Source organism: Botryllus schlosseri, chromosome 4 (assembly GCF_051294905.1).
Source record: "Botryllus schlosseri isolate E-star chromosome 4, Bs_hap1, whole genome shotgun sequence".
Taxonomy (NCBI): domain Eukaryota; kingdom Metazoa; phylum Chordata; class Ascidiacea; order Stolidobranchia; family Styelidae; genus Botryllus; species Botryllus schlosseri.
This window is the reverse complement of record NC_137239.1, coordinates 5,564,098-5,590,923: the sequence shown is the minus strand read 5'-3', so window position 1 is coordinate 5,590,923 and position 26,826 is coordinate 5,564,098. Positions and strand designations below refer to the sequence as shown.

The 26,826-nt window shown below is 39.5% G+C and overlaps 1 protein-coding gene and 1 long non-coding RNA gene across 2 annotated transcripts in view; one reads left to right on the top strand and one right to left on the bottom strand.

Moving 5' to 3' along the window:
• The window catches only part of LOC145436912 (adhesion G-protein coupled receptor G7-like), an 83,530-nt gene that overhangs the window by 25,354 nt on the left and 31,350 nt on the right, over positions 1–26,826 (bottom strand). The window contains exons 6-10 of the mRNA XM_080314101.1: positions 18,773–18,892; positions 14,149–14,295; positions 9,574–9,662; positions 9,350–9,508; positions 3,196–3,272 (exon numbers count right to left, since the gene is read on the bottom strand). Of these exons, the coding sequence (XP_080170227.1) occupies positions 3,196–3,272; positions 9,350–9,508; positions 9,574–9,662; positions 14,149–14,295; positions 18,773–18,892 (592 nt within the window). The remainder of the gene's footprint in view (positions 1–3,195; positions 3,273–9,349; positions 9,509–9,573; positions 9,663–14,148; positions 14,296–18,772; positions 18,893–26,826) is intronic.
• On the top strand, positions 22,828–25,016 carry LOC145436890 (uncharacterized). The gene is made up of 2 exons (XR_013914470.1): positions 22,828–22,858; positions 24,765–25,016. It is a non-coding gene; the product is annotated as an uncharacterized LOC145436890 (long non-coding RNA).

Below are 26,826 nucleotides of genomic sequence, written 5' to 3'. Positions count from 1 at the left end.
GCAACTCAAATTATTATCGGAGTATCATGCTGCAAAAAAGAAATTTTTCGACAATACACCTCCGAAATGAAAGATATCGTAGAACTCGACGGTAAGAATCATTCCCATCACCAAATAAACACAAGAGCTGTGTTCTCTGCTCTGCAAAATTCTATGCACTTGGCTAAGCTGAATTCGTTCACAGAAATGATGGGTATTGAAAAGGGCATTTCCAAAAAATCATTCGAAAAAATTTCAGCTCTAATCTATAACAGGACCAAATCTACTCTGAAAGATTCCATTGATTCATCCAGACAGTCTGTAAAAAATATATATGATCAAAGTGATGAAAATGGCCTGACCAATATCAGTGTGTCCTATGACGGAACCTGGCAAAAAAGGGGGCACGTCAGTAAATATGGCATCGGCTTCGTCATAGAGCCGAGCACAGGTTTTGTGCTCGACTATGAAGTAAAATCTAAATATAGTCGTGTTTGCGATACCAACGAAAAAAGGTACAAGGATGAAGCATTGAAAAAGTGGAGAGAGGAACACGAGCCAGTATGCTATAAAAACCACGAGGGATCATCGGGGGCCATGGAGAGAGATATAGCCAAAATTCTTTGGCATCGTTCTGCAGAAATAGGATTTCGTTACACTACAATGATTTCAGATGGAGATTCCTCAGTGATGGCAATGCTGAAAGAATCAAAACCCTATGGGTCCATCGCTGTGGTAAAGGAGGAGTGCATCAACCACGTCAATAAAAGAATGTACACCAGATTAACAAAGGTCGTACAGACGGAAAAACTAAAAAAACATAAAATGGGAGGGGTCGGCAAATTGAGTATTCCCAGAATAAAAAAGTGGAGTCAGTACTACCACAATGCCATTGTGAATAGTGCACCCGATGCAAAAGAAGCCTCAAAAAAAGTTTGGGCAATACTGTTGCACAATTGTTCAACCCCGGAAAAACCCACTCATGGTTATTGTGATGAGGCGTGGTGTTTTTACAAAAAAGCTAAACGGGAAGGAGCTAGTGATCCGATACCACTACCAAAAAGCAAGTACCATCCACTGACACCTCAAATGTTCCAAGCAGTAAAACCTGTATTTCAAGATCTTGCAAGTTTAGATTTGCTTTCTAGGTGCATGAAACTGCAAACTCAAAATGCGAATGAGTGCCTCCACAGCACATTATGGAAGCGATGCTCCAAGGATTCTTTTTGTGGTAAAGACTACATGGAATTTGTGGTGGCTCTTGCAGTTATACGATGGAACAATGGTGCAAAAGGTTTGTTCAATGTGTGCAATTCTGCAGGAGTTCCAATGAGTCCCCGCGTCAAAGATACGGCATCTAGAGACGATGCCATCAGAATTAAACGATCTCACACTCAGGCTGACACAACGCGGGAACGGAAACGTAAAAGATTGGATGATTTATCCAAGGATAGAGAGTCTGAGAGACACGAAGGCACTACTTACAGTGCAGGAAAATTTTGATTATATTAGTGCTGCATCATTGATTCTTTCCTCACTGTTGCAACGTTCGATATTGTTTGTTTCGTTTTTTTTTTATTACATTTGATGCCGAAAATTTGCTTGTTTGAAAGATCTCGGGAGGTAAATGTGGGTGTAATATCTTCCCTCGTACCAAATGCGATCGGTATTGACAATGTTGCAGTATTCACAATATGTTATTTCGTCTATACAACATCTAACTGATGTCTGATTTAGGATTTAGAAAATTTTCAAATTTGGTATAGCAATTTTGAGTGAAAAATCATCAAATCGCACAAAATTTGTATCTTTTATTTCGCATTTAGGATCATTCAATTTCCTTCAAATTTGGCTATATACTCATTAAAGCATGCCTACAACATTTAAAGGCAACAGATTTCAAATACCTGCTCTACTTTTTCACCAAAATATTTTTCAATTTTCAAAGTTGATTTTCTCTCATTTTTAGTTTTTGGTAATATGGGGTCACGAGGACAAGAAATTTTTATATCAAAAGACCTTCAATCCTGATCAAACTTGGGTTAGTAGTAGCGGTAGGACTGTTCTACCTGCTGAAACTATTGTTTTTGCTACCTGACATTTAGTATACGCACTATGCTACTTATAATCTGAATTTTACGAAAAAAAATCGAAAATTCAGCACCTCACTAGCACCAAACGAATATTCCGTAATTTTCTTTTTGATATCGGAAGTTTCAAGCGTTTCAGCAGGTTCTTATAGGCCTCGGGACACTTTATAAAGCATTGCTTAGAATCTCTCAGCATCCATCGATGAGACAGGCGTTTTCCCGTGCTACTTGTTCGATTCGCCCATCTCCCCCCCAATTTGAGCCCAAGGAGTCATCGTAAAATGCTGAAATTCTTGCAGTATATGAAGTTGAGTATAAATAGCTCACACACCAATTTTTAGGAATCCAGCATCAATTGGTTATGAAATATCGCAATTTGAAAATTTTGTGAGTCTAGCAGTACCCTCCCCCGGACTCCTGCTCGCTGTTCACCATAAACTGAAATTATCGGTTCACGGTAAATTGAGTAAACAAATATTTAGTGCTTGATGAAAATGTAGGTCTTCAGCCGTATCTTTCATTGCTCGACATACCATCGATTGACAGTGAACATGACCGCTACTCACGTTCACTGATTGCATTCTTTTACGAATTAGGATTTGAAAACGTATGCCGAAACATTTCAAAGCACATGCATGGCAACAAATAAGATTTTAAATTGAATATGGAAATGACGACTAATATCTTTAATTGCTACGGCATGAATTGCTGTATTGACCTCCACGAATGACACGACGAATGGCCCGCGGGATGGGGGGCTCGATGCCCAGGTCCGATGTAAACGAAAATTGTGTATTGCACCGATTTTCGCAATGGTGTAGGGTTAACAACAGTTTAAGGTAAAAAATGCGCTTTCACTTTCTTCCAGGGGTAGAAATGAGTCAAACAAGCCGATTGTTAAGACGATTTATCTCAGGGAGGTGGCTCTGTACCGCCGCACGCCATCACAAAGAGGTGGTACACCTATCCGAACTAACTACGCCTGTAATATAAATATCTATAAGGATATGTTTACTTGGCTCATATTCATACGCCGCAATCGGTTTGTCAGCAATATTTCTTAACTGAAATTATAAGTAGGCTATTTGTTCGCACATCGTATATAAATGTTCTTTCGATCACTTACTCTGATGAATCCGAGTAATCTTCTATACTAGGTGACTCCATTAAATTGCTTATGGTGGTAACGACTGAATCTGCAACCTGTAAAGTAAAATGATAGCATGCGTTCCCGGAAATACCAGAGATGATATAAAACAGTGGTTCTTAACCTTTTTTCCTCCAGCGCCCCCTTCCAAAAATTATCGTGCTCCAGCGCCCCCCAACCTCATATTGTAAGGAATGTAATAAAGACAATAAGTAAGAGGGAAGGCCGTAGCAGCACTTCGTCAAACCCCCTAAAAACGATTGCCTTGCGAACTCATAGCGTGATAAACCAAATTTCTGAGGGCTTCGCACCCAAGAACCCCGTATCGTGATTTCGATGATCAGCAAAGTTTGTGTGGCCTGGTTGCCCAAGGTACCAACATTTTCTATAATGCATGAATGAATAGGTGGTAAATACATATATAAGATAAACTAAACTTCCGGGAGGGCTTCGCCCCCAGACCCCCCTTCGGCTATCCGTTATTTGCTGATACTAGTCATCTACATTGGGTGTCCATTTACTGAGCTAACTATTCTCGCCTAGACGCGCCAAGCGCGAAAAATTTCAATAATTAATGGTTGAATTGGTCACTATGATCGGTAATTCCATGTATATTGATATCAATTTTTATCCTCTCTCTGCTCACGTAAACAGATTTACCGGTAGAGCTGAGTCATGTGTGATGGTCTTGGGCTCCCATAGGGTGATAAACCGACCCCCCCCCCATCACGTTGTTCGCTTTTGCCACGAAATCAGCTGTACTGTTTAGCGAGCCAGTGCGAAGCGCGAAAACTATCGATAATTCATGATAAAATCGGTCATAAGATCTGAAATGGCATATATATTGCTATCAATTTCTTGTCGTCTCTGCTCACGTTACCAGATTTACCGGTAGAGCTGAGTGAGGTGCAATGTTCCCTCTAAGCTGCGCACGTGCGCAGTGCTGACACGGTGTCTGCGCACAGAAAATCTACATTGCGCACAATAAATCCGAAGTTATGACCTTTTTTAGTCGTTACGCAATGTTGCACAAGGGTCTGCGCAGTGAGTTGTTGAGTGTGCGCAGACTCATCAAAACGTAGAGCGAACATTGTGAGGTGTCTTGGAAACTGTAGGGCCCGTAACTAATATTTAAACATATTCCAGCGGGCGAACCCGTTGGTATGGCTTCATTGCATGATGTTATTTCGTGACCTCCTGTCTGCTATATCAAAAAATATAGAATCGCCCAAAAGGGATATCGCCCAACAGGAATATCTAGTTTTAGATATCCCTGTCGCCCAATCGTACTAAACTAGAAGACGCACACGATTTCAAATTGGTATTTCTTCACTGGCATATAATTTTTCCCTGCCAGATGGAATTAGTCTTCTGGGGTTCAGATTGCCAAGACAGGAAAATTCAGTGCTAGTCATTTAGGCGGCCATATACAATTAAACCTATATGTCTTTGGCAGTGGCGGCTTGTCTTATAGGGCAACTGGGGAATTGTCCCACCTAAAATTCTGTTCAATAACAATTCTTTACCATTTATAGACGCACACCAATCTATATGGTGGATCAGTGCCTGATCAATATTTTAATTTATGTTTTCGGAATCGGTGCAACAGTAGCTTTCGATCAAGACCAGATTCAGTAATTTCTGCGCTCGGGAAGATAGCTTTTGGATTGCCAGAAATCCTACAGTCGCTTACCCCAAACAATTCTCCACTCCAGCCTCAGCGAAGCGGAACGAAGCTGCAAAATCGGTCGTTGCCGTTCCATGTTTAATTTCTATACTTACGCTATCTCTCGAGTTATAGTCATTTCCAGATCTAGTGCGAACATGAACCGTGTTGAATCTTTGTTCCGTACGCCGTTTACGCAGTTACCACACTTCAAGTCACAGCTCACCGGCGGACCTCTCGTGGCACATACGTTAAAATCACTGTGGCCGGCAAACTCATGTTACCGTACCATCATTAAGTTACTTGTTTATGCTGGAAAACGCCATTGTGACGTCATCTTAATAAAAAGTCGCTTGCAGCCCTTGCCCCACCACCCGATATTGTCACGAGCCGCCACTGGCCTTTGGTAGTCTATATATAACGATGTTTTCGGTGTTAATTTGTTCTGAATACTCATTAAGGATATGTCCTACCACCACATCATCTACTGCGAAGCCATTTTTCTCCAGCGCCCCCATACCGCCCCCCTGAGCCCAGCGCCTCCTGAGCCCAGCGCCCCCTGAGCCCAGCGCCCCCCCCATATCGCCCCCTGAGCGTTTCCGCCCCCTTCAAAATAGCCACCGCCCTTTGGGGGCGCTGGAGGCAAGGTTAAAACCACTGATATAAAACGATCTCTGAATGCTACATCGAGTTGTGCTATTCTCACTTCAATCGTCCTGGATTTAAATACCCATCATGGGCTTTCCGATAGCAGTGGTAACCTAAAATGTTTCCCTCTTGCCACATAGATCTCATAATAAAGGAATGCAGAGTATTTTGTAAAATAATTAGCTTGAATGTAGGCCTGCGGCATTTCACACAAAATTGGTGATGCACAGTTGCTCACCCATAGATATTAAAAAGATTTTTTTTTTTTGATATGGCGAGCAAAACCATTTGCATTGTAATCGCGAATCGAAAAATAATCAACAACAACACAAAATCGGGGTTGGCGAAACCGTTTTTCATTATTATGGTCATGGTCAATTATATGAATTGGCTACATTAGACAGTCGAATACGAAGTAGGTTCTAAATTTGGTCTAGGTGCTGCAGGTAAACCTTTCGCTGCAGGAAACACTTTCGCTTTTGATCTGTGGTGGCCTATGTTGAAAACGTTATATACGACAATATGCATTTATAGTTTTAGTTTCAACATTTACCAGGAACATTGGTTTATGCGGCGTGGTTGATAGATCGAAAGGGAATTGGACACCCTGCTATACTTTGGCTGCACCCAACACCAAGGTAATTGCGAGACGGCTTTGGTTGTAATGGTTTCTGTGTGTGATCATATTGTGACAGAACAAAAATAAAATCTGGCTTAATCCAAGATTATGGAAAAGCGGTGTGATTATGGAAGGAGCGAGCAAGAATGCGAGCAAGTATGATTAGGATGCGAGCACGAGTCAAGCTCTGGAAATTAGAATAATTGATGATATTTGGGATTTTTTACAATTACACCAAGTAAATTCCATACATATTTTTAAATCTACTAGACATCGGTTCCCATAAGACAGTGCTTCTCAACCGGGGTTCCGCGGACCCCTTAGATGCGCGAAGCATATTCAGGGCGTCTGCGAGACCTCCGCATTTGCAAAATGATTGATTGCCTAATATAATTTGTGTTTTCAAATTTGGTAAATCACGAGACAGATTCGCCTCATAACTTCACGACTCACATTACAAAAATGTCCGTCGGAAATGAAATATTCTACTGCGCAATCTCGCAGCAGCCTAATGATACAAATATATATATATATATTGCTGTTAGATGTTTTTCGGGGTTAGTGGAAAAATAAAAAGTTTGAATAGTATGGTCAATCGGGATGACTTCGAAATGTTTACATGTCGTTAGTCCAAGGAAACTAGTGAGAAGTCGCTAGAAATGGAAATTTTTGATCCGTTTTCTTCTGTAGCATAACCGAGATTCAAGAATAACTTCATGATGACCGGCTAGATCAGGGGTGGCCAACCTGCGGCCGTAGACGGAAATTTGTCCGCCGTGGACACGTAGTTCAATTAGTTTGTGTTGGCGGCCGTCGACGTGCAATTTGAATTTACGAATTAATTGCTGATTTCTTGATAGATTCTAATGAATCATTAATTTTTTTTAGCACCCTGCGCGATTTCTCGATTTTAATCAAGTGGGGCCCGTTGCAATTTGAACCCCACATTACGGATTTAAACAGCAAAGGAAAATGATACGCCCCATACAGAAATACCAACTCGGATTCGTGTATACTCCTCACAAACCGACAATCCTGGTGGGAGGTCAAGAAATAACAGCACGCAACAAAGTGACTAAAAACAATGGCCCAACCGAAGATGCAGCATCAGTTATAATCCAAACTTGGTCAACTAGATAATTCTAGTTGTCTAATTTCACTAAATCAGAGCGAAATGCCAGTAATCTAATTCTAATCTAATTTGTGAAATGTTTGTATGCTCAAATTTTAATCCTAATCTAATTTGTGAATTGTTCTTATGCTCGAATTCTAATTCGAATCTAATTGGTGAATTGTTCTTATGCTCGAATTCTAATTCTGATCTAATTGGTGAAGTGTTCCTATGCTCTAATTTTAATTATAATCTAATTTGTGAATTGTTCTTATGCTCGAATTCTAATTCTAATCTACTTGGTGAAGTGATCCTATGCTCTAATTTCAATTCTAATCTAATTTTTTGTTTTCCTGAAAATTCCTATTTGACCGCGGCATGTTGCAGCGAGTTAAAAAGAATATCCCTCCCCCAGAGGGAAATCAATTGCCAAGCCGCCATCGCATTACTTACACCGTAGAGAAATACGAGTTATTGTACGAATAATAGCCACGCTGGCATATAGTAGCTTGTTTGTTTAATTGAACAATTGTGACGCTTATCGCCTAATCATGTTATTTGCGCCATGATAATGAATGATGTAATGTGTATTGATCATTATTCGCGTTCTTCCAAATTCACAGAAAAGATCGCTGGCTGCAAAATATGACCTCGCGAGCCGCGTATTGATAACCCCTGGTATAGTGCAAAACGAGCAAAGCTTGGTATACAGACGTAAATCATTCTCCTCATTATGCAAATCCACTGTGATTTGATATGAACTGAACTTTTGGCTGTATTTATTTCTAGCTCACACTTTCATTCAATTTCCAAGTTTTTCCAAATCCAGTAATTCTAATTCTAATTTTAGTCTAATTTGGAAACGGCTGTGGAATTCTAATTCTAATTCTAATTTAATTAGGAAAAGCTGACAATTTTCTAGTTGTCCATGTCTGGATGCATCATCATTTATAACCTGCCCAAAATTTTAGAAACACCCCCTCCTTCAACTCCACCGGTTAATCTGATCACATCGATAGACTTAGGAAGGATAAATGTTTTATAATAATATAGAAAACTACTAATATTAATCACGAAATTCGTTAGTAAATCTCATACCCATAATATGTCCGGTAACACTCTCGATTTCAGTGCATATAGCAAGTTCACCACAAATGGACAATTGGACATATGCACTCGAACATTGGGCATTTGACGTCCAGCTAGTTTATTGCGACTATGCCCTGGAATGCAGCCGTAGGCTACATGAGTAGTCGAAATGCGGTCGTGAATAGCCAAAAGGTTGGCCACCCCTGGGCTAGATAGAAATGGCTAGGCTGGACGTTCATTCAAAAATCTGTTACTCAATTTTGATGCTAGGTGTCGCCGGAAGCGTTAATGACTAAATATTACATTCGCCACCACCTATCTTTGTAGAAATGAATTATCAGCACTCGTTCATATCAAATCAGAGCGCGGGTATTCAAGACACAGCGACTTATTTCAATATGTGCCGCTGCTAAATTCGTTTTGAAATAATAGGAATCTCAGCAATTTCTGCATGTATGAAATTATTAAAAAGATAAGTCATTTTGTTGCTGTTTATCACTATCCTACAGTTAAATTTTGCACATGTCATATCACGGTTGAACAATAATTGAGCTAAATCGGAACAAAAACTTAAAGGGGTCCGTGGGGGTCTCTGACAGGCAAAAGGCGTCCACTGCCATAAGAGATACATTTGGTTAACTAATTTGAATGAAATCCCTGACTATGTTTACTCTGTTGGTTCTTGAAACAATAAATAGGCACCGGTGTATTATCGTACGCACTGGATTTGAAACTACGTATTTACTACAGGTGTATTTGAAAAGATCGTCACAAAACTCTGCGGTATATCAAAACGAACCATCGTCCATGCTTCCAATCGACAATGATGCGAATTACTGCCTATCCTGCGCTGTATGACTGGTTTTGGCAACATGACAGCAGAATCAACCTGTACCAAAGATTAACCATGTCGGCATAAATAATTTGAATGGTGTTAAGGATGGACCGCTATCATAACTTCATATTCTGATAATATGTGAATAAAATATTTCATATTTACCGATGTCGTTAAATTTTCTGCAGATGTGACTTCTACGATGACTTCAGTCGTTGCGTCAATGTCCTCCTCATTCAACTCCTCCGGTTCTGACGTTAGGATTTCAAGATTACTGGAAGTCTCCTCACGGTTTTCATCAGTTATATCTTCAGTTGCAATTTCCTAAAAAACATAATTCCAAGATTAGACATTGTTGGGTTTTATTTCATGGCCGGGCCATTACGTACCATTATACTTATATCACATTCGGAAAGCCACGTAGGTGTTTCCCACACACCTCCAAGAGTGCACGGTCGCGATCCGAACGGCCGTCCAGCTTCATTCAAAATTATTCGCGGTAAACATTATGGCACATATTACGATAATTGCTCAGGAGACGAGTATCATTAAGTAATAACTATTGGACGACATCATTAAAAGCTTTAATTTCAGTCAAAATATAATATATATTTTGATGTAACACTGAACAAGCAAATTGCAATAAAATTCTTATCTTTTATGCATCTATCATCGAATAGGAAGGAGACAGTCAACACCGATACATCTGTATTGCCAACTATGTTATATGAAAGTAGCGTTTCGAAAATCAATGAACTGTTCTTTCTCTGTGGAGAGACCTATTGATTCGATACTTCCAAATTGATTTCCTACATAACAGGAGTTTAACGAGTAGCAATTCCGAAGTATTAATGTGTACGGGGAAGCCCGGAAAAATTATTCGTCGTTTGTGGAATAATTTCTCGCTTGTGAGTTGATACACTGGAAACGTGAAACCATAGTGTCTTATATGGTGTGGACACGAGCAAAGCTCGCGGATCGGTGAAATTGGTCTACGTCGCACTTTTTGCCGAACGCGAAATTTGATAAAAACGGGTATCAATCGAAAGATACTGTGGTACTTGCGAAAATATGAATTTTATTCTGCTCGTGGTCCTGGAACCAGCCAAAATTGGCCTCGAATGTTGCATTGTAACGGAATTTGGAATTGTGACGAAACCATGCCGTCTGGGAGCAGATAAAGAGCAACGGAAACCGCAAGCGTATTGGTCATTGTTGCGCTAATGGTTGAGCGTGCACACTCTCAATCTCGTGCAGACTTGCTCCTAAGCCAGTGGTTCCCAACCTTTTTCATCTCGTGCCTCCCTTGGCCGAAATTTAAGCCAAAATTCCCCCCTTAGGATAAATCTGCCCGACGATTAAAAAAGATCATTTTTACCGCGCAAACACCTGTTGACTGAGAGAATAAGACGGGCTGTACCGAGTGTTTGTTTCCAGCAGTGCTGTAATAACACTTTACAGACCTCCAAAACAATGGTCTTGGTCCCAATCAAACAAATTCTGGAAGGCTTGACTCGACAGACCCCCACACTTCCATTTGTGTTTTCGAGTTACCATGCACCAATCGCTAAAACAACTGCCGTGAAAAATCAGTATGCATAAGTTTATTGGTCTCGCGATTTTTTTCTCAAGCTTGCGTATGCATTTGGCCAATAATATTGGTACTTTCACATATGGCAGGGTTTACCAGACTCGAGTCTGACTCGAGTCACCATTTTCTGATGACTCGACTTGACTCGAGTCATTTTCTCAAAATACGGAAACGATTCGCCTCGACGCGAGACAATCTGGGTATTGACTCGACTTGGACTCGACTCATTGTGCATGACTCGAAACAAGCAATATGACTCGAGACTATAAGACGGTCAAGACCGACATTTCATTGTAATTTCGAAGAACAGTTAAGTGACCACCCTATCGGAATTTCGTCTAGTGATCTTGGTACTTGACGCTGACAGTTGACAATGCGACAAGAAACTGCTCAAAGTGAGGAAAATTAATGTATCATAAATCCAAATCATTCAATATCACCAAACAGTGTTGACTTGAGTGTGACTTGGACTCAGACTTGAGTCATATTACCATGACTTGGACTCCACCCCGTGCTCGGTGACTTGGACTCGGACTTGACTCAATGATGAATTGAAAGTGATTCGAATTGACTCGAGTCAAAATTATGTAAGTGAGATTGATTTGTCACTCGGAGCCTCGGGACTTGGTTACAGCATTGATACTTAACGAACACGTGATCAGATTCCCTGCTGGAGCTCATTGAAATTTACGACATCCAATACGTTTCGGCAACATTGCACCGAGTTTAACATGTCTTTTTTCGATCAGGTTGCTGTTCACTAAAAATAAACCAAGGCTAGCGATCTCTTTGACTTGAATCGATGACGTTGAAATATTTTGTCACTGTCTGAAAATGTTGACTTGGAAATATAAAATATATATTTTCACTAGAGGCCTTGTTGTGATAGATTCGGCACGCCATTTGCTCGCTTAGGATACATTTGATTGAGAGGCCGTCGCTGGCCTACAAAATTGAAGAAAATCTGAATTAGTTTAAAAAAGGGGGGATTTGTATGTGAAAAAGAGATTTCAAATAGCATTTGAACATACTTTCAGCAAACAAAAAACAGGTATAAGGAGCATAAGTTCGATTATAAATGGTTGAATACATGACAGTTCGGACATGAACAATTTGGGAAATCCGTTACAATTCTAAAATGGAATTCCTCCCTAAAAATTGCAAAATTCCCCCCAAGGGGGGAATTCCTCCCCCGTTGGGAACCACTGTCCTAAGCTATTCAGACGGCATGGTTGCGTCAAAACACCAAACTCCGTTAAAATGCAAATTCGAGGCTGATTTTGGGGGCTTCCAGGACCACATGCTGAATAAAATTAATATTTTCGCATTCAGTACCATGGTAGCTTCGATTGATACCCGTTTTATCAAATTTCGCTCTCGGCAAGCTGGTCAAAAATCACCGTCGAATTGCCTTCAGCCAAATGAAAAGTGTGACGTATGACATGGCAATTGAGCTGATTCCTCGTCGTGGTCAATAAGTGTTCGGTTCCATAGCCATTAGCTATTGACGCTGTTAGAGCGCAAACCGTGCAATTTCGAATTGAAATTTCTACCATCTTTAAATCATAATTTTAATTTAAGAATTCTACCGATTTGAAATGAAGGAAATTCAGTTTACCTTCTCGTACAAAATTTATCAATATGCGATTTAATTCAAAAACAAAAAAGTGGAACAGCGCAATCGTATACAGTACTTGCATACAATGGTCAAGGTAAAGTACTGTTATTTTCTGATCAAGTTGAAATTGCTGATCAATGCTCCATCTAAGCTGCGCGCGTGCGCAAATACGCAAAGCTGACATGGTCTCTGAGCACAGAAAATCTAAGCTGCGCACAAAAAATCCGAATGATCACCTTTTTTTAGACGTTGCGCACTGTTGTCCAAGGTAACGCGCAGCCAGCGGAAGAACAAAAGAGAACTGTATCATAACGTGTATTTTAGTGGCGAGATTATCTATGGTGTTACGATATACAGCTGCAACCCAATAGGTTGCGGACTGGAGTCCGACCAAGACCGAATCCAGCACCCCTTCACATCTGTTGGTGGTTCATCTAGGCTCATGCTCGTCATGTGATCCACGTAAGCAGCGTCTTAAAACCTACAAGTAGGCCGTGCTACAAGTCGGTAGATACAGAGTCATAGTAAAAACTATCGACCTGATGTAAAGGAAAATTGTATTCGAAAAAACATGACTAACAGACATGAAAGCAACAACTCTTGTATTGTGAATAGGGTTGCATTTAAACCGAAAATCAAATTATAACCAACGTGTATGAAACAAGGCCCTTGTTTAAACCATGGATTGACATTGACAGTTAAAAATATAGTGTAAATATAGCTCATTAGACGAAATATATGTACTATTGTTGTTGAACCGACTATTTTGAGGGTTCTAACCATCCCATATCGATATACGTCGGCTATATCGGGTGGTATTGTCCGTAGGCTCGTACAACCTGGATATTGGAAACTATTTATACCAGGGGTGTCAAACTCAACTTGCGTCGCGAGTCGGATTGCAACCTTCAGATCGCTCGCAGGCCGGACAAGTCGAATTATTTCAAATAGTTACCTTAAAATCCGTGCCCCTGTTTTCGTATGAATACTTTATTATCAAGCCCGTGTACCATATGTCCACGGACCGTTTCAGTCGTAATCTGGCGTTGGCCTTAGGTTGGGTAAGAGTCTATGAGGTGTGACTAATACACGATATTCAACTCCATACGCGCACGTTTGAATTTAGTTCATCAGTATTAATTTCCGATCTGGGTTTATGTGGGGACCGGGTACATTTTGAGACAAAACTGATACAGAGTTTCGACAAGATATATTGCAATCATAATTTTGTGACAATTTCATACTCAATGTAGCCTGCATATAATGGTTTCGCATTGGCCTTTTCGCTTTTGAGAAAAACTACTTTTCGGAATTAGGTGTCAATGTCAGTGACTTGGTTCCTAATGGTGACCAGAGTAAAAGCATACTACTGCTGTCGGAGGGTTATAACTCGGCCCATAAACACAATTCAACGCTCGATAACTTGAATGATTATTTGGAAGTATTTCTTACTAAAAACCTGAACATTTGTCAGAACTGTGCTGGATAATACAAGTATTTTCCAATATACTCAGAATTGCTTCGCGGGTCGGATGAAATCGTCTGGCGAGCCGGATGCGGCATATGGGCCGTATGTTTGACGCCCCTGATTTACACAATTTTGGCATAATTTTACAACTTAAAAAAAAAACAATGTTTTAAAGGCCTTCGTTTAAAATGCTGTTTAAAACATGTTTTGAACAAAGTGTTTCAAAACACCGTTTGTTTTAGAAGCAAGCCTAATTGCTGATGTCATATCCATTGACATTCACTTACCATTTACTGTGTTTTCTTGGCAGGTATTAACTGTGTAAGCAGTGTAACCAGCGGGAGTAGTCGGGAATTCAATCACTTGATCTGTCGACACGCATAGACTGGCGAACTGGTCATCCTCACACGAGATAGTGGTATTTTCACACGAAACTGAATTTCAATAAATCAATATTCGATAACGTAGAAAGGCCTATATTCTCACATTCGCTCCCAATGAAATTACTAAATATGGGCAAAAGCATAGCCTACCAGTGATGAGCGGATAGTGCTTTTCGAGACTCCGAATCCCTCCGACAACTTTAATGTCTGAGGAAAACTCACTCCGACTCCGAAGAGCTCAATCCCAGATTCCGAGATACTCCGCTTAATCTCGTCACGTATACGAAACAGTGGCAAGCATGGTACATGGTAGCTACACATTTTACAACATGGTACATGTGATAATATGGTTGGCCTCAGAGTATTGTTTACTCTCCAGTCCCCAATTGCCGTGCAGATGGCGGATTTTTATGCACTTGGCGATCATTTTTGCATGTTACCCGTCATATTACAACTTTACCAGGTGTCAACTCTCTGTGTTTTGGTTTGTAATCATAATCAATAGTGTACTGTGGTCAGAGCTATCCAAAGATATCGGAGACAAAAGTTACAATACTCCAAAATTGTCCGAAAAAATATCTGTAGTAAACCCCGACTCCACTCCGACTGTCACAAAATCGGCAAAACTCCGCTCCGAATTCACTCCGACTCCGCCTACATATTTTGCATATATCCTGTGGAATCAGTCAAGCAGTTCTTTATATAGTGGAGATATGGTAGGCTACCGATGAATCAAAAATTGCAAAGTGATCTCTGGCGCCCAAATCGTCAGTCGATCAGAACACGTCGTTTGCTGGCTCACCACTTTGATGCAAGCTCTACCTACCGGACATTTCGTCGCAGTAGAATCAAAGTGACTTATGTCCATTTTATACATGTTGAGAAAATTGACTTTACGTAAAGTTTTCTTCGTCTTTCAGCCATATATTGGCCCTGATATTGAAACAGACATAACCATGGCCAAGATATGACCGAAAAAATGAAAATATTTCGAAAAGTTGATTTTTATCGTGTTTTAAAAATAGATTTTCAAAATTTGAAAACTGGACATAAGTCACTTTGATTCCACTGCGACGATATATACATGAATATCCGAGTTTTGAAAAAATATTTGTAAACGTTCAAAATTTGTTATTCGAACGTATCATCGGTCCCCACCACAGATACTGGGAGAGCGTACAAAGATCTGCGACCCTCCGTACATGACAGACTACCTGAAGTGGATACAAGGTTGGGAAACTCGATTATGCTGCGGTTAAGAACGACGCATTCCAGACTAAACCACCATCTCAACAAGATTGGATGCATCGACTCGCAACTTTGCGAAGCATGTGGTATTGAGGAAACCGTAGAGCATTATCTCATTAATTGTAGAAAATACCGCTATCAAAGAGAACGCTTACGACGCCATGCAGAGTCGAAGAATGTAAATTTCGACATGCGAACCCTACTGACTGATCCACAAGTACTGCGATATGTTGTTGAATATGTTCGATCGACTCGAGGAATATTGTAAAAGCTTTTTATGTGCACATGTGTACCTATCTTAGTTATATAATATGAACTTTCTGTAGCGTTTAACTTGTTTCTGTCCGTGGCGCAAAAAGCCTTCAGTTGTGATAAGCGCCACTCATGCCAATGTTTTTACCTATAATAATAATAATAATAATAATCGGTCCCCACCCGGTGGGTCGGAAGGAACATGACCCGGAGATCTATGAGACCTACGCCCAAAAATCTGAATGTTCCAACTTTCTTGTAGTGTAATATAATCTTATCTACAGGAAGCCAAAGAAGAATGTTTGGACGCAACCATCGAGAAAATATAATAAATAATACCTCAATTGTTGCCATTAAATCACATTTCGATTTGTACACAAACTTACAAATTTGAGGGTACATACACATTGCGCGTAAATCGAGATTTTGAACTCACAAATAGCTCATTATAGCTATAAAACATCATAGGTAAATATAAAATGCAGCGTCTATGTATGTAGGCGTCTTTGTGTTATTGAATGACTAGTTAGTCCAACTATTTTGCTTGATTTGGATGCGGTTTCATTGGCCTCAACTCTCTAAATTTTGTAATGTAATTGATAAAAGTTCACCCACGGATGGCATTAAATCAAAGAATATCAGCCGTTATTTGACTTGATAGAAACCCTACACTTCACATTCAAAATGATTGCTGGTTTGTTCGTGTTGAAGGTTACAAAGAAAAATGAATGCGTTGATCGAAATTTATTTCACACCCACCAAAACACAAACATTTGTCAGAGATCCCATGACTCATGCAGATGTAAGTTTTTTGCATGTGAGGAAGGATTCTGCCAACATGCAATTGTAGACAAACTCACGGAGTTTAATCATGGGATTATCATGAAGCATACTTCAAGTATTTTTGGTCCCAGTTTCTCATCGGTACCACATCTTCCCTAGGTCACAATTCTTTTCGTTTAACCGCCAGACGATCTAAGGTTAGAGTTACACGCTTTGTAGCCGCAGTTTCCAAATTTGTGGTAAGTGCACCACTATAGTATATGCGAAGTCCAGGCACTGAATGCATATTTTACGGTAAACGTAATTTATTCTAATGTAAGAAATGCTTTCATCGACTGCATAGCAGTGTAGGAGTGCAGTCACTACCTTCGAGTCACAAGTCACTAAAATCAAGTCAAGTTGAATTTTCAAAGTACAAGGCACTGTTCAAAGTCATTGTATTTTACAAGATGATTCAAATACAAATTGAGTTTCCATTTATTCAGAATTGAGGAACGAATATGCCGTTAAATATACCCAGAAATGTCGTTTTATAGCTCACGCCTACGTATAACTACTAACCCACGAATGTCACGGTAAAGCTCAAGTCCATTATTGTCCGGCAAAATACAGGATAGAATACGAAGCATCAGACAATTGAAAAGGGATATGATGCTATGTAATACTACCCGCCTACTTATCCGTACTATACAGATTAAGGCTGCTCCAATTGTTAATGAGTGACAAACCTATTATAAACGATATCCGAATAATACAAGAGGATTTGTTATCGGACCACTAGGCACAGTGAGCTGTTTATAGATCAGAGCTATTAGATTTCTTTATAAATAGTTTATGATAACGTAAGCTGTAAGCTCTGATTACTGCGTTTACGGTGAATTCAATTGAGATATAACAATGGACGTTTCCGACCAACTACAATTCAAAAGTATTCTCATACGAAATGATTTCGCGCTTCCTACAGAATGCTCATATCAGCGAACCTACTTACGAGTCGACGAACAGAAGTACATGGTTACTATATAACTGTAGATGAGTTTTCTAGAATGTTATATTTGAAGAGCTTCTTGGAGGTACAGAACTTCAATATACAATTAAATAGTATATTCATATTGAAATGAACCCGAATATTTTCGGCTGACACTCGTCAGGGGTAATCGTCAGCAACTAGTAGAGAATTGGAAAGAACATTGTATATCAACAATCGTATCACAAAATATGACGTCACCAGCATGAAATTTCGAATGAGAGAGCGTTCAATGTACTATTTTTAGGTGATACACGAACTCCTTTTGTTGACAGAGTTTTGGTTGGTGTATTTTGATAAAAGTTGATTCCAAGGCACACAAATGGAATTGTGAACGGCCTCGACCTACGATTCGAAATCGGTCGTCTCGATAATTATTCGCACAAATCGGATTATCCAACAGATGTTTGCCGATGGCAGAATTAATTGCCTTTGATCGATCAGCATCAATCTTAAGTGGATGAGTTAAGGGTGAGCTTTTCACATCGCGTGACGCACGTGTTCTGATAAATCTGGGGACATGTTGGTTTATGCGGTCCTGCAGACGTCTTGACGTTCTTCCCACGTAGCCACAATCACAGTGGCACCTATATTCGTACACTACATTACTTTGTTGAAGTGCAGGAAGCACGTCTTTGCGTGTTGAAGGGAGCAGTTGTGTTGTTGTAAAAATCACATTGGTTTTGACTGTATCGTAACATTTACCGACAGCAGAAATCAATTGTTTTTCAAAGCGGGTGGAAATGGGGCCAATCCAAGGTAGATGGATATAAACATCTTTTATTGTTCGTGCGGTGGGCTCTGTTCGTTTTTCTGCGTTGAATTGCGTTAATTTCCTCTCCATGCCGCGGCTGATGACGTGTTCAGGGTAACCGTTATCAAGTAAGATTTTTCGGATGTAGTCAAGTTCTAAACTCAGTTTGTTACCCGAACATATCATCAACGCTCTATGCACGAGTGTGCCTATGAGGTTAATTTTTCTGCGCCGCGGACTAAATGAATTCCAGCGAAGGTATTGGCCTGTGAATGTCGGTTTTCTGAAAACAGACGTTTCAAATTTGTTGGTATTGCGCTTTTCAACTAATACGTCCAGAAATGATAATGAGTTATTGCGTTCTTTTTCTATTGTGAATTGCAAGGCCGGGTGAAGCGAGTTATATGTTATATCATCACCGCAATTGGGACACTTCATAATATGTGTCATATTTGAGATCTTACTTTGCTCACAGCCACTGTCAGCTCTGCGATATCCATCGATGCAATCGCAGCTGAAGGATCCGGGTGAATTCCGACACAGTTCCGTAGCGTCGACACATTCGTCTCTACATTCGTCAATATCTGAACCGATTGTTGAATGTCAGTTAAAGCAGTGTTTATTACCCTTCATACCACTCGTACTCCTTGAGCTGTCATGAAATGTTTCTCGTACCGCCTATCCAAAATCGAAACAGCATTTTGTTAGGCCGTCGACAACGATGGTCTTGGGACACAGTACGGTTTTCGGCACAACTAAGGTGGATTTCAGATACAGAAGATATTTCAGCGACTGGGGGTATCAATATCGAAGGTTTCTTCCTACATGGTGTGTTTGTTTGTTTGTTTGTGGTGTTCGTGGTGTTTGTCGACTACAATGGTCATTTACACCAAACTGATATTTCCATTTTTTATGCCTAAGTTGCCGACCTGTAACACGACCAGACATGGGGTAAAGCGATTAGTAATCGTAATCGATTACGACGATTAGAGCATTTTCAAGTAATCGTAATCGCAATCGATTACAATCGATAAAGTTCAGAAGTAATCGTAATCGTAATCGACTACTTCCCATATCTAATCGATATCTTTGTGAAAGAACGATTACTTTTTATGTGCACAAGGACTATGACATAAACTGAACATTCGTGAACAAGGAAGATGTATTATACCAGGTTCATCATGACACAAACGTCTGATTTTTAAATGCCATTGCTCATTATTACGTCAGAAGTAGCCTATTAGCTTTGCTAGTCATTGCGTAAGAAGTATCCACAGTAAATAGATATTCAATGTACGTCACGTACAATAACACCCGCCGTGCTGTATATCAGGCAGTACCCCGGAACAGGATAATTAATCACCACTCTACCAAATAACTTGTGTATTGATGTTTAGTTATGCAAACGCAGTTTGACCGTTGCTGCTTGGCGAGCAGTAGGCCTATGAAGTACGTACGTACACCGGACAGAGTTTTGAAATTTTGTAGTCGTCGTCAAATATAACATTACGGTTTCCACAACGTAGCAATAAAAATCAACAGCTGCTGATATATATCACAACCGAGCCGTTTTTGCCGTTTCTCATAGCGGTAGCTTGTAGTACATTATCTGTATTAAGTTGAAGGCAGAATTTTATGTTCTCTTCATCTTATTCTCATTTGACTCTACTCGAAACATGCGTTAATCGTTATTTCATAATTCTTTACTGAACATTGGGACCTGCCGCCATAGCCATGGGCTTATATATCATGTTAGCGTATGTTGTAGCTATAATCAGGACCAAAACACCTATTCGTCTCCCTGTCCAAACTTTAGTCTTTGGCCCCATAGGGTGATAATTTCCAGTTGAAGACTGAATTTCGTCAATAATATTGGTAATCTCATTACATCATTATCAATTAATATTCCTCTCTCTCAGTCCCCGATGGTCAGATTTACTTGTAGAGATTGGGGCACGTAATTCATAATCATAACGTCTGTTAACTTGTTATAATAACTTTAGTGTGTGTTGTTAATTCGTGATTTCCGGTATGTTATATAATCAAAAGATATTGTTATATCCCTAACGTAGCAGACTAAAAAAAACTTTCGTGAGACGCACACACAAATTGTCTTGTCGTTAATGCTCTGTGATGTCCGGGTGGCATTTGCATTGTGGGCACGGATTGGAAGGACTGGACTATTAGTCACGCCCACCGAGCGCGGCTATTGACAATTCAAACATACCCTATGATTCAGCCAAGGTCTTTCTATAGCAGCATACTTCGTGAAGTCGCGTGTTGGTCGAAATTGCATACGTCTTTTGGTTTGTCGTGGCACGGTATTGACTGGAACCTAAATACCTATTGCTATAAATTAGGGTTGCATTTGAAACAAAAATAAATTTAAAGTGAGCATGTTCACAACATGCCCTTGTTTAAAACATGTTTTTTTTCAAGCCTCGATGTCACCAATGTGGATTGACATTGACAATTGAATATAGGGTAAATATATTTACTTTGACGAAATATCTGTACTATAACTGATGAACCGACTATTTTGAGGGGTTCCAACCATCTCACATCGATGTACCTCGGCCGAATCGGGTGGTAATTGTGGAAAGCATTTCCACAATTATGGCATAATTTTACAACTTAAAAAAAAAACAATTTAGTTTTTTTAGAGCCTTTGTTTAAAACACTGCTTAAAACAAGTTCTAAAGTCTAAACAATGTGTTTTAAACAACCATTTGTTTTAAATGCATGCCTACTATAAATTATGTATGCTTTTTTGTTGGAGGGGGAGACGTATGCATTCCAAAATCAAGCTTATCTAGAGATAATATTCAAGTTAATTGAATCTTTCGTGAATACTCTTTTATTTATGTTGGTTTACGATATACTCTTGAGTCCCCTTCGAGCTTGCTCCCTACCTTGAGAAATTTAGGGTGCGGCAGTCATGGACCTGGCAAGAATGCAATTGGTTGGGTTGGGTGCGATAAATCGTCCTCTATAAAAATGGGCAATGGGTACATTATGACGTAACAAGCAAATGACGCATCTTTTTTAAAGGAAGTTTGATATCTCATTTGGCCTTTTCAGCGCAATCCATATATTGTCTTCCAATATAACTTCTAAAATGCAAAATAAATGTAATCGTGAGTAATCGTGATTACTTTTCCAATGTAATCGTAATCGTAATCGACTACTTCCTGATTTTGCTGTAATCGTAATCGTAATCATAATCGCGTCATTCGGAAGTAATCGTAATCGCAATCGATTACATTCTTGAAGTAATCACCCCATGTCTGAACACGACCAGTGGTGGCCTTGCGATTTTGGGGGTGGAGTCTGGGCAATAATTCCAGGGGCCCCCTATAAGTACGTAATTGCAGTTCCCCCCAGAATCCTCTTTCGCATCTATTTTTAACAACTTCACTATACAGTACAGCTACAGTACCCAACAAAGTGACCTTTGATATGTAAAAACGATGGAAGGATTTTTTGCAATAAATTCAACCAATATTACATATATATGAACAGATAGCTCAGGCACCGTGTCGACCCAAAATTATACCCTTTACGGTCAATACTTTAATAACCGGTAAAGGGGTAAAAATATGCGGTACAGTGACTTGCAAATGTGAATCTATCTATAACGATGGTATTTACTATGATCCCCGTGCCTCGTGGTAATCGAACAGTAATATTACGTAAATATGATGATTGTTTAGCGAAGGAAAGCAGAAAGTAAATTTGATATCAATTTTCAGCTTGTCACAGCCTCAGACGGACTGATATACTGTATGTCTGCCAGTACACCAGCTTCCAAATCAGGCTTTTGGTTACGTAATAATTAGAGTGCGACAATATTGATTCGCTACGGTTTGTAAGAGCTACGATTAGTGGTGCGTCGTAAGTTAAAAAAGTTTTTACAATTGCATCGTAACTACAAGAGTTACACTGCCCTTGAATTTCCTATTAGGGTTATTTGAATTATTCCACGTAGGAAAAAGTAACAATTATTCACGATATTCATTCGCACCACCTTCGTCATTCGCACTGCATTTTTTTCATTCACACAAGAGTGAACCGTCACCAGAAGTGGTCAAAGTAGTCAATGTTATGTTCGTGTATTTATATTGGTATCGTTTCACACTTATTTGTCTAGGATTAGTAATTACCGCCAATCATTATTTCCTCGTGTGTCGTGCTTTGTCTTTATACCCTGTGTTCTGTTGTTTCGTGGTCTTTAGTTTAACTGCACTCTGGATCGTGTCGCCTATCTTAAGTTATTCTGCTGTATAATATACGGATTCCGTTATTCAACCTCGTCGTATTGAGTTATTGTTCAAACAAGATCAAGAACATAACAGTCAAGAAAGCTACTCAAGTAGAAGTAGAAGTAGCGACGAAAAAATCTACTCAAATACTAGTAGAAGTACTTCTTCCATAAGCCACCTAAAACTACTTGAAGTAGAAGTAGAATTAACTGACTTTAAATATACTCCAGTAGGTAAGTAGTTTTGAAAACAGTCTTATCAACCTCCATTTGAACAAGATCACATATAGTAAGAGACATTCATGATATGCTGCAAATGTCACTGTGTTCTTTGTCTAGTCACCCCACTCATGTAACTATTGAGGCTTCATGCCAGGATTGTAACCGAGTCACAAGGCTCCGAGTCGCAAGTCAATCCCACTTTTTTAGTTTTGACTCGAGTCATTTTCAATTCACCACCGAGTCAAGTCCAAGTCAGCGAGCAGCGGGCCGAGTCCGAGTTATGGTATTATGAGCGAGATAGTGTAATGGTTATGCGTCCGGCTTCTCGAGCGGTAGGTCGTGGGTTCGATTCCCGGCCGGGTCATACCAAAGACTCGAAAAATGGTATCCGCAGCTATCCTGCTAGGCGCTCAGCAATCACGGATAGCATGGAGGAGAAAAAAAACGGGGGCGCAGACTAGATGACCTCATGGGGCCGTATCGCAACTCCGTCGCCAAAGCATCTCGATGGTGCAGGCGAGAAAGAATATCATATCTCTCTCTCTCTCTCTATGACTCGAGCCAGAGTCATTGTGTTAGCTGCTCAGTTTCCAATTTAAGTCTTGTTAAACCAACTTTTTATATATTTTTTGTGATATCGAGTGGGTCGCATTTATAATATACGAATTTTCCTTACTTTTAGCGGTTTCTGGCCGCATTTTCAAATACCAGTATCAATAGACGAAATCCCAATAGCGATTTGCTGTACTATTCTTTGAAATAATCATGAAATGTCGGTCTTGGCCGTCTGAGTCTCAAGTCATGAGCAATGAGTCGAGTCATTTCAGTACTTTGAGAAGATGACCTGAGTCAAGTCGAGTCAACAGAAAATCCTGACTCGAGTCTTACAACCCTGCTTCATGCAATGAGCATTTACTTTGAAGATAAATAGTAATTAAATAACTGGTTGGTGGTACAAAATTTTAATACTGCTTTCAAAAGTACCTTCATGATAAAAGTTATTGAAACCCGAAGAACTTTTCGCGTGCCTATTAAAGAGCTACCGGCACCATAAAGGAAGCAAAACAGAGTTGAATTCAAAACCAGATGGAGAATTATGACGCATTAATGTCGAATTTAGAAATAACATCAATGGAGCCAGAACACAGCAACAATGCAGTGCATAACAACGGTTGCGTAAAACAGTATGACAGCGTGACACAATTCTTTAATTATTTATTATAGTGGTGCCACCGTAAATACTATTTTATTAAAATCCGAATTTTTCGATGGCAATAACTCCGCTTCCACTTGTTTGAATCGAACCAAATTTGATGAACATCGTTTCTATACATAGCCTAACACTTTTATGGGGTGAACAGAAAATTTTCAAATTTTTTCTATTTATTTTTATATAATAAATAGAAACTTTCTTTTCCTGTAGCAATGCGGCTACTGGTTGGAATTGAACCAAATTTGGTGTGTAGGCTTGAATTAGGTAACCTAACAATTTTATCAAGTAGCAAGAACGATTTGAGAAAAAAAAGTCATTTTTAAGAGCCCTAATGTCCATGTCGGAGAAACGTTTTAGGGTAGACCTACTCACATGTCTCGCAGCGTTCTCTACATAATTGTCAATTGCGATACAAACTGTTCGCTTGTATTGGTTAAGCCATCCAACTTCGAATTGTAAAATGTTGGGAGTCTTGATATCAAATTTTTGAAAGGTGCACTTTGAGAAGATTTCCGAATCTGTCAAATGATACAAAAAAATTTAGCAAATTCTTTGACATATTTCATCCATTTGGGACTCGATCAACGTAAAAGAATTAGTAATTATTTTATACAATATATTGTATTTGTAGTTGAAGTATAGTAATAATTCTTATGGTTACCGCACTTGTAACGATTCACGGCCATAACTGGAATAATTAGAATGATGTAACTTTCAAATTGTCATGTATTTTGCATCAACATTGTTCTCAATTTTCAAGGTGCTGACCATTGGAGGAAGAATCACCCTTAAGCCGGGAATTCACGATCCGTAAACGCGGCCGACTGTTTCTCTCCTCAAGAGGGAGGAAGAGAAAAAGGGAGCAGAAATAGCAAGAGTGTGACAAGTCGCGTCCATTCGCTTTAATGCGTATTTCCATCCGCTAAGCGCGAAGTAGTAGGTGGGAAAACTAATGGGCGTTTGGTTAGCGCTTTATAAGGTTGACTCCAGCGCTGTATTTGCTAAATGTTGCGGTGAAATAGGGGTGGTGTCATTTGGTATCAATATTGACTATTAAAAGACCATTTGTTAGTGGTCATGGATTTGTTCGGCCAGTATGCAGTAATTTCTGATGGTCACTTCCCGGGCTTCTGTTCTCTAACCCCTCATGATTGTTATTCTGCTTCTAGTAAGACTGTCGATTCTAATGTTTTATCGTATCATTTGTCGGAGGTTTCGCTCGCTTTTTTTACAACGTTTTGCTCTCTGCTAGGTCAATTACTGGCTGAGTATCACTACAGCCTAAGAAACTGCACTAATTCTCATTTTAATGTCTTGCTGGTTATCTTGCTGTCAATTCTAATAATTTGTTAATGTCTATACCAGTGCCGCCACTCAAATGTTTTGTTCTCTGTACACAATATTGTTAGGTCTTCAGCTTTCCGGGCAGAGTATCATTCCACTTCCTAGACTTGAGTATATATCTCTCCAACTAGCTGCCAAATAACTGACTCATTTGGATTGTTGAATTGATCATTTTTGACAGAATGTGAAGAAATTTTAGTCAAGAATTCTTTTTGTGTTAGTGGCTGTTTTCAAAGATTGCTGAAGTAGTCATCGTTGATCTTGATAATCAAGTAGAAGTGGCGATTGAAGTCAGTTCTCTAGTCATATAATAATAAAAATAATAATAATAAAAACTTGAAAACTTGAGTGGAAATAGTCCAGAATCAAATCCATTTTAGTAAGTATGGGTGAAAAAAATGTAGGAGTCATTCGTTACTCGCTACCTCTGCCATTTTCGCAGTACGAATGTCTTGGCTAATAAACGTCATTTTCATTTTATTTCTACAGGGTGTTGAAAAGAAAACGCCAGAGGGATTACCATCATCAGACGATGAAACCTTCTGATTACTGACTGTTCTCATAGTTTCATTCATGGCTACTTGGCCTACAAGTAATTTCGTTCGTTTCATTTTTTACACCGGCATTATTTACTTGCCAATTCGTTTTGAATTAAATTACCGCAAATGTGATTAATATGTAGTAGATAATGTGGTGTGTGTGTGTGTACGCAGCCGTGATCAGGTTATGCCCAGTGGTAGAAAACAGGTTATTATATCAGGATGTTCTTTTAATGTAGGATCTACATTCTACTCACCATGTTTAAAGGCTGTAGCATCTGCATAATATTTACATTATTGAAGGACATGGAAAAGACGTTGAATTGAGTCGACACAAAATCCCCCTTTCTACGACCTGCCGAGATCTAATATCTACTATATCGGGCTCGGCTTTCTACATCTTTGGTCTGTACTGTGTTTACTGGGTAATTCGTTCGCATGGACTGTCAACAGCTGCAAATTGAGCTATGCGGAAGGTGCGGAGAGCTTGATTCGTATTGATGCATTCCAGGAGGTATCAATTTTCGACAGAATAAGAATTCTTTCGCATCATGAGATGCAAGTTATAGTATTGATATGAAAATGCGATATTAACCTTTTGTTTACTAAAGACCCCGTTTTAGATAATATCATGGCATGGAACCCAGCATTATAAGGCCCTAAGTGTAGGCGAAGAGCAATACGGGGAAGTAGTATCGGATACGGTTTCAACACTTTGCGCCATTAGTATACGTTAATAACAAATATCGTGGATCGTAAAATTTAAATTTAGTGTAGCTTTATTTTTGGAAAATAGAGGCATTTACTTTTATGCTTCAACATGTATGTTCTGCAGACAAAAGAACTGAAAGTAATTTGAACTCACAGTATGATACTCGGAATTGAAAGTGAAATAGATAAATACTACTTCTAAAAATAGGAAATTTATTTCATGCCTTT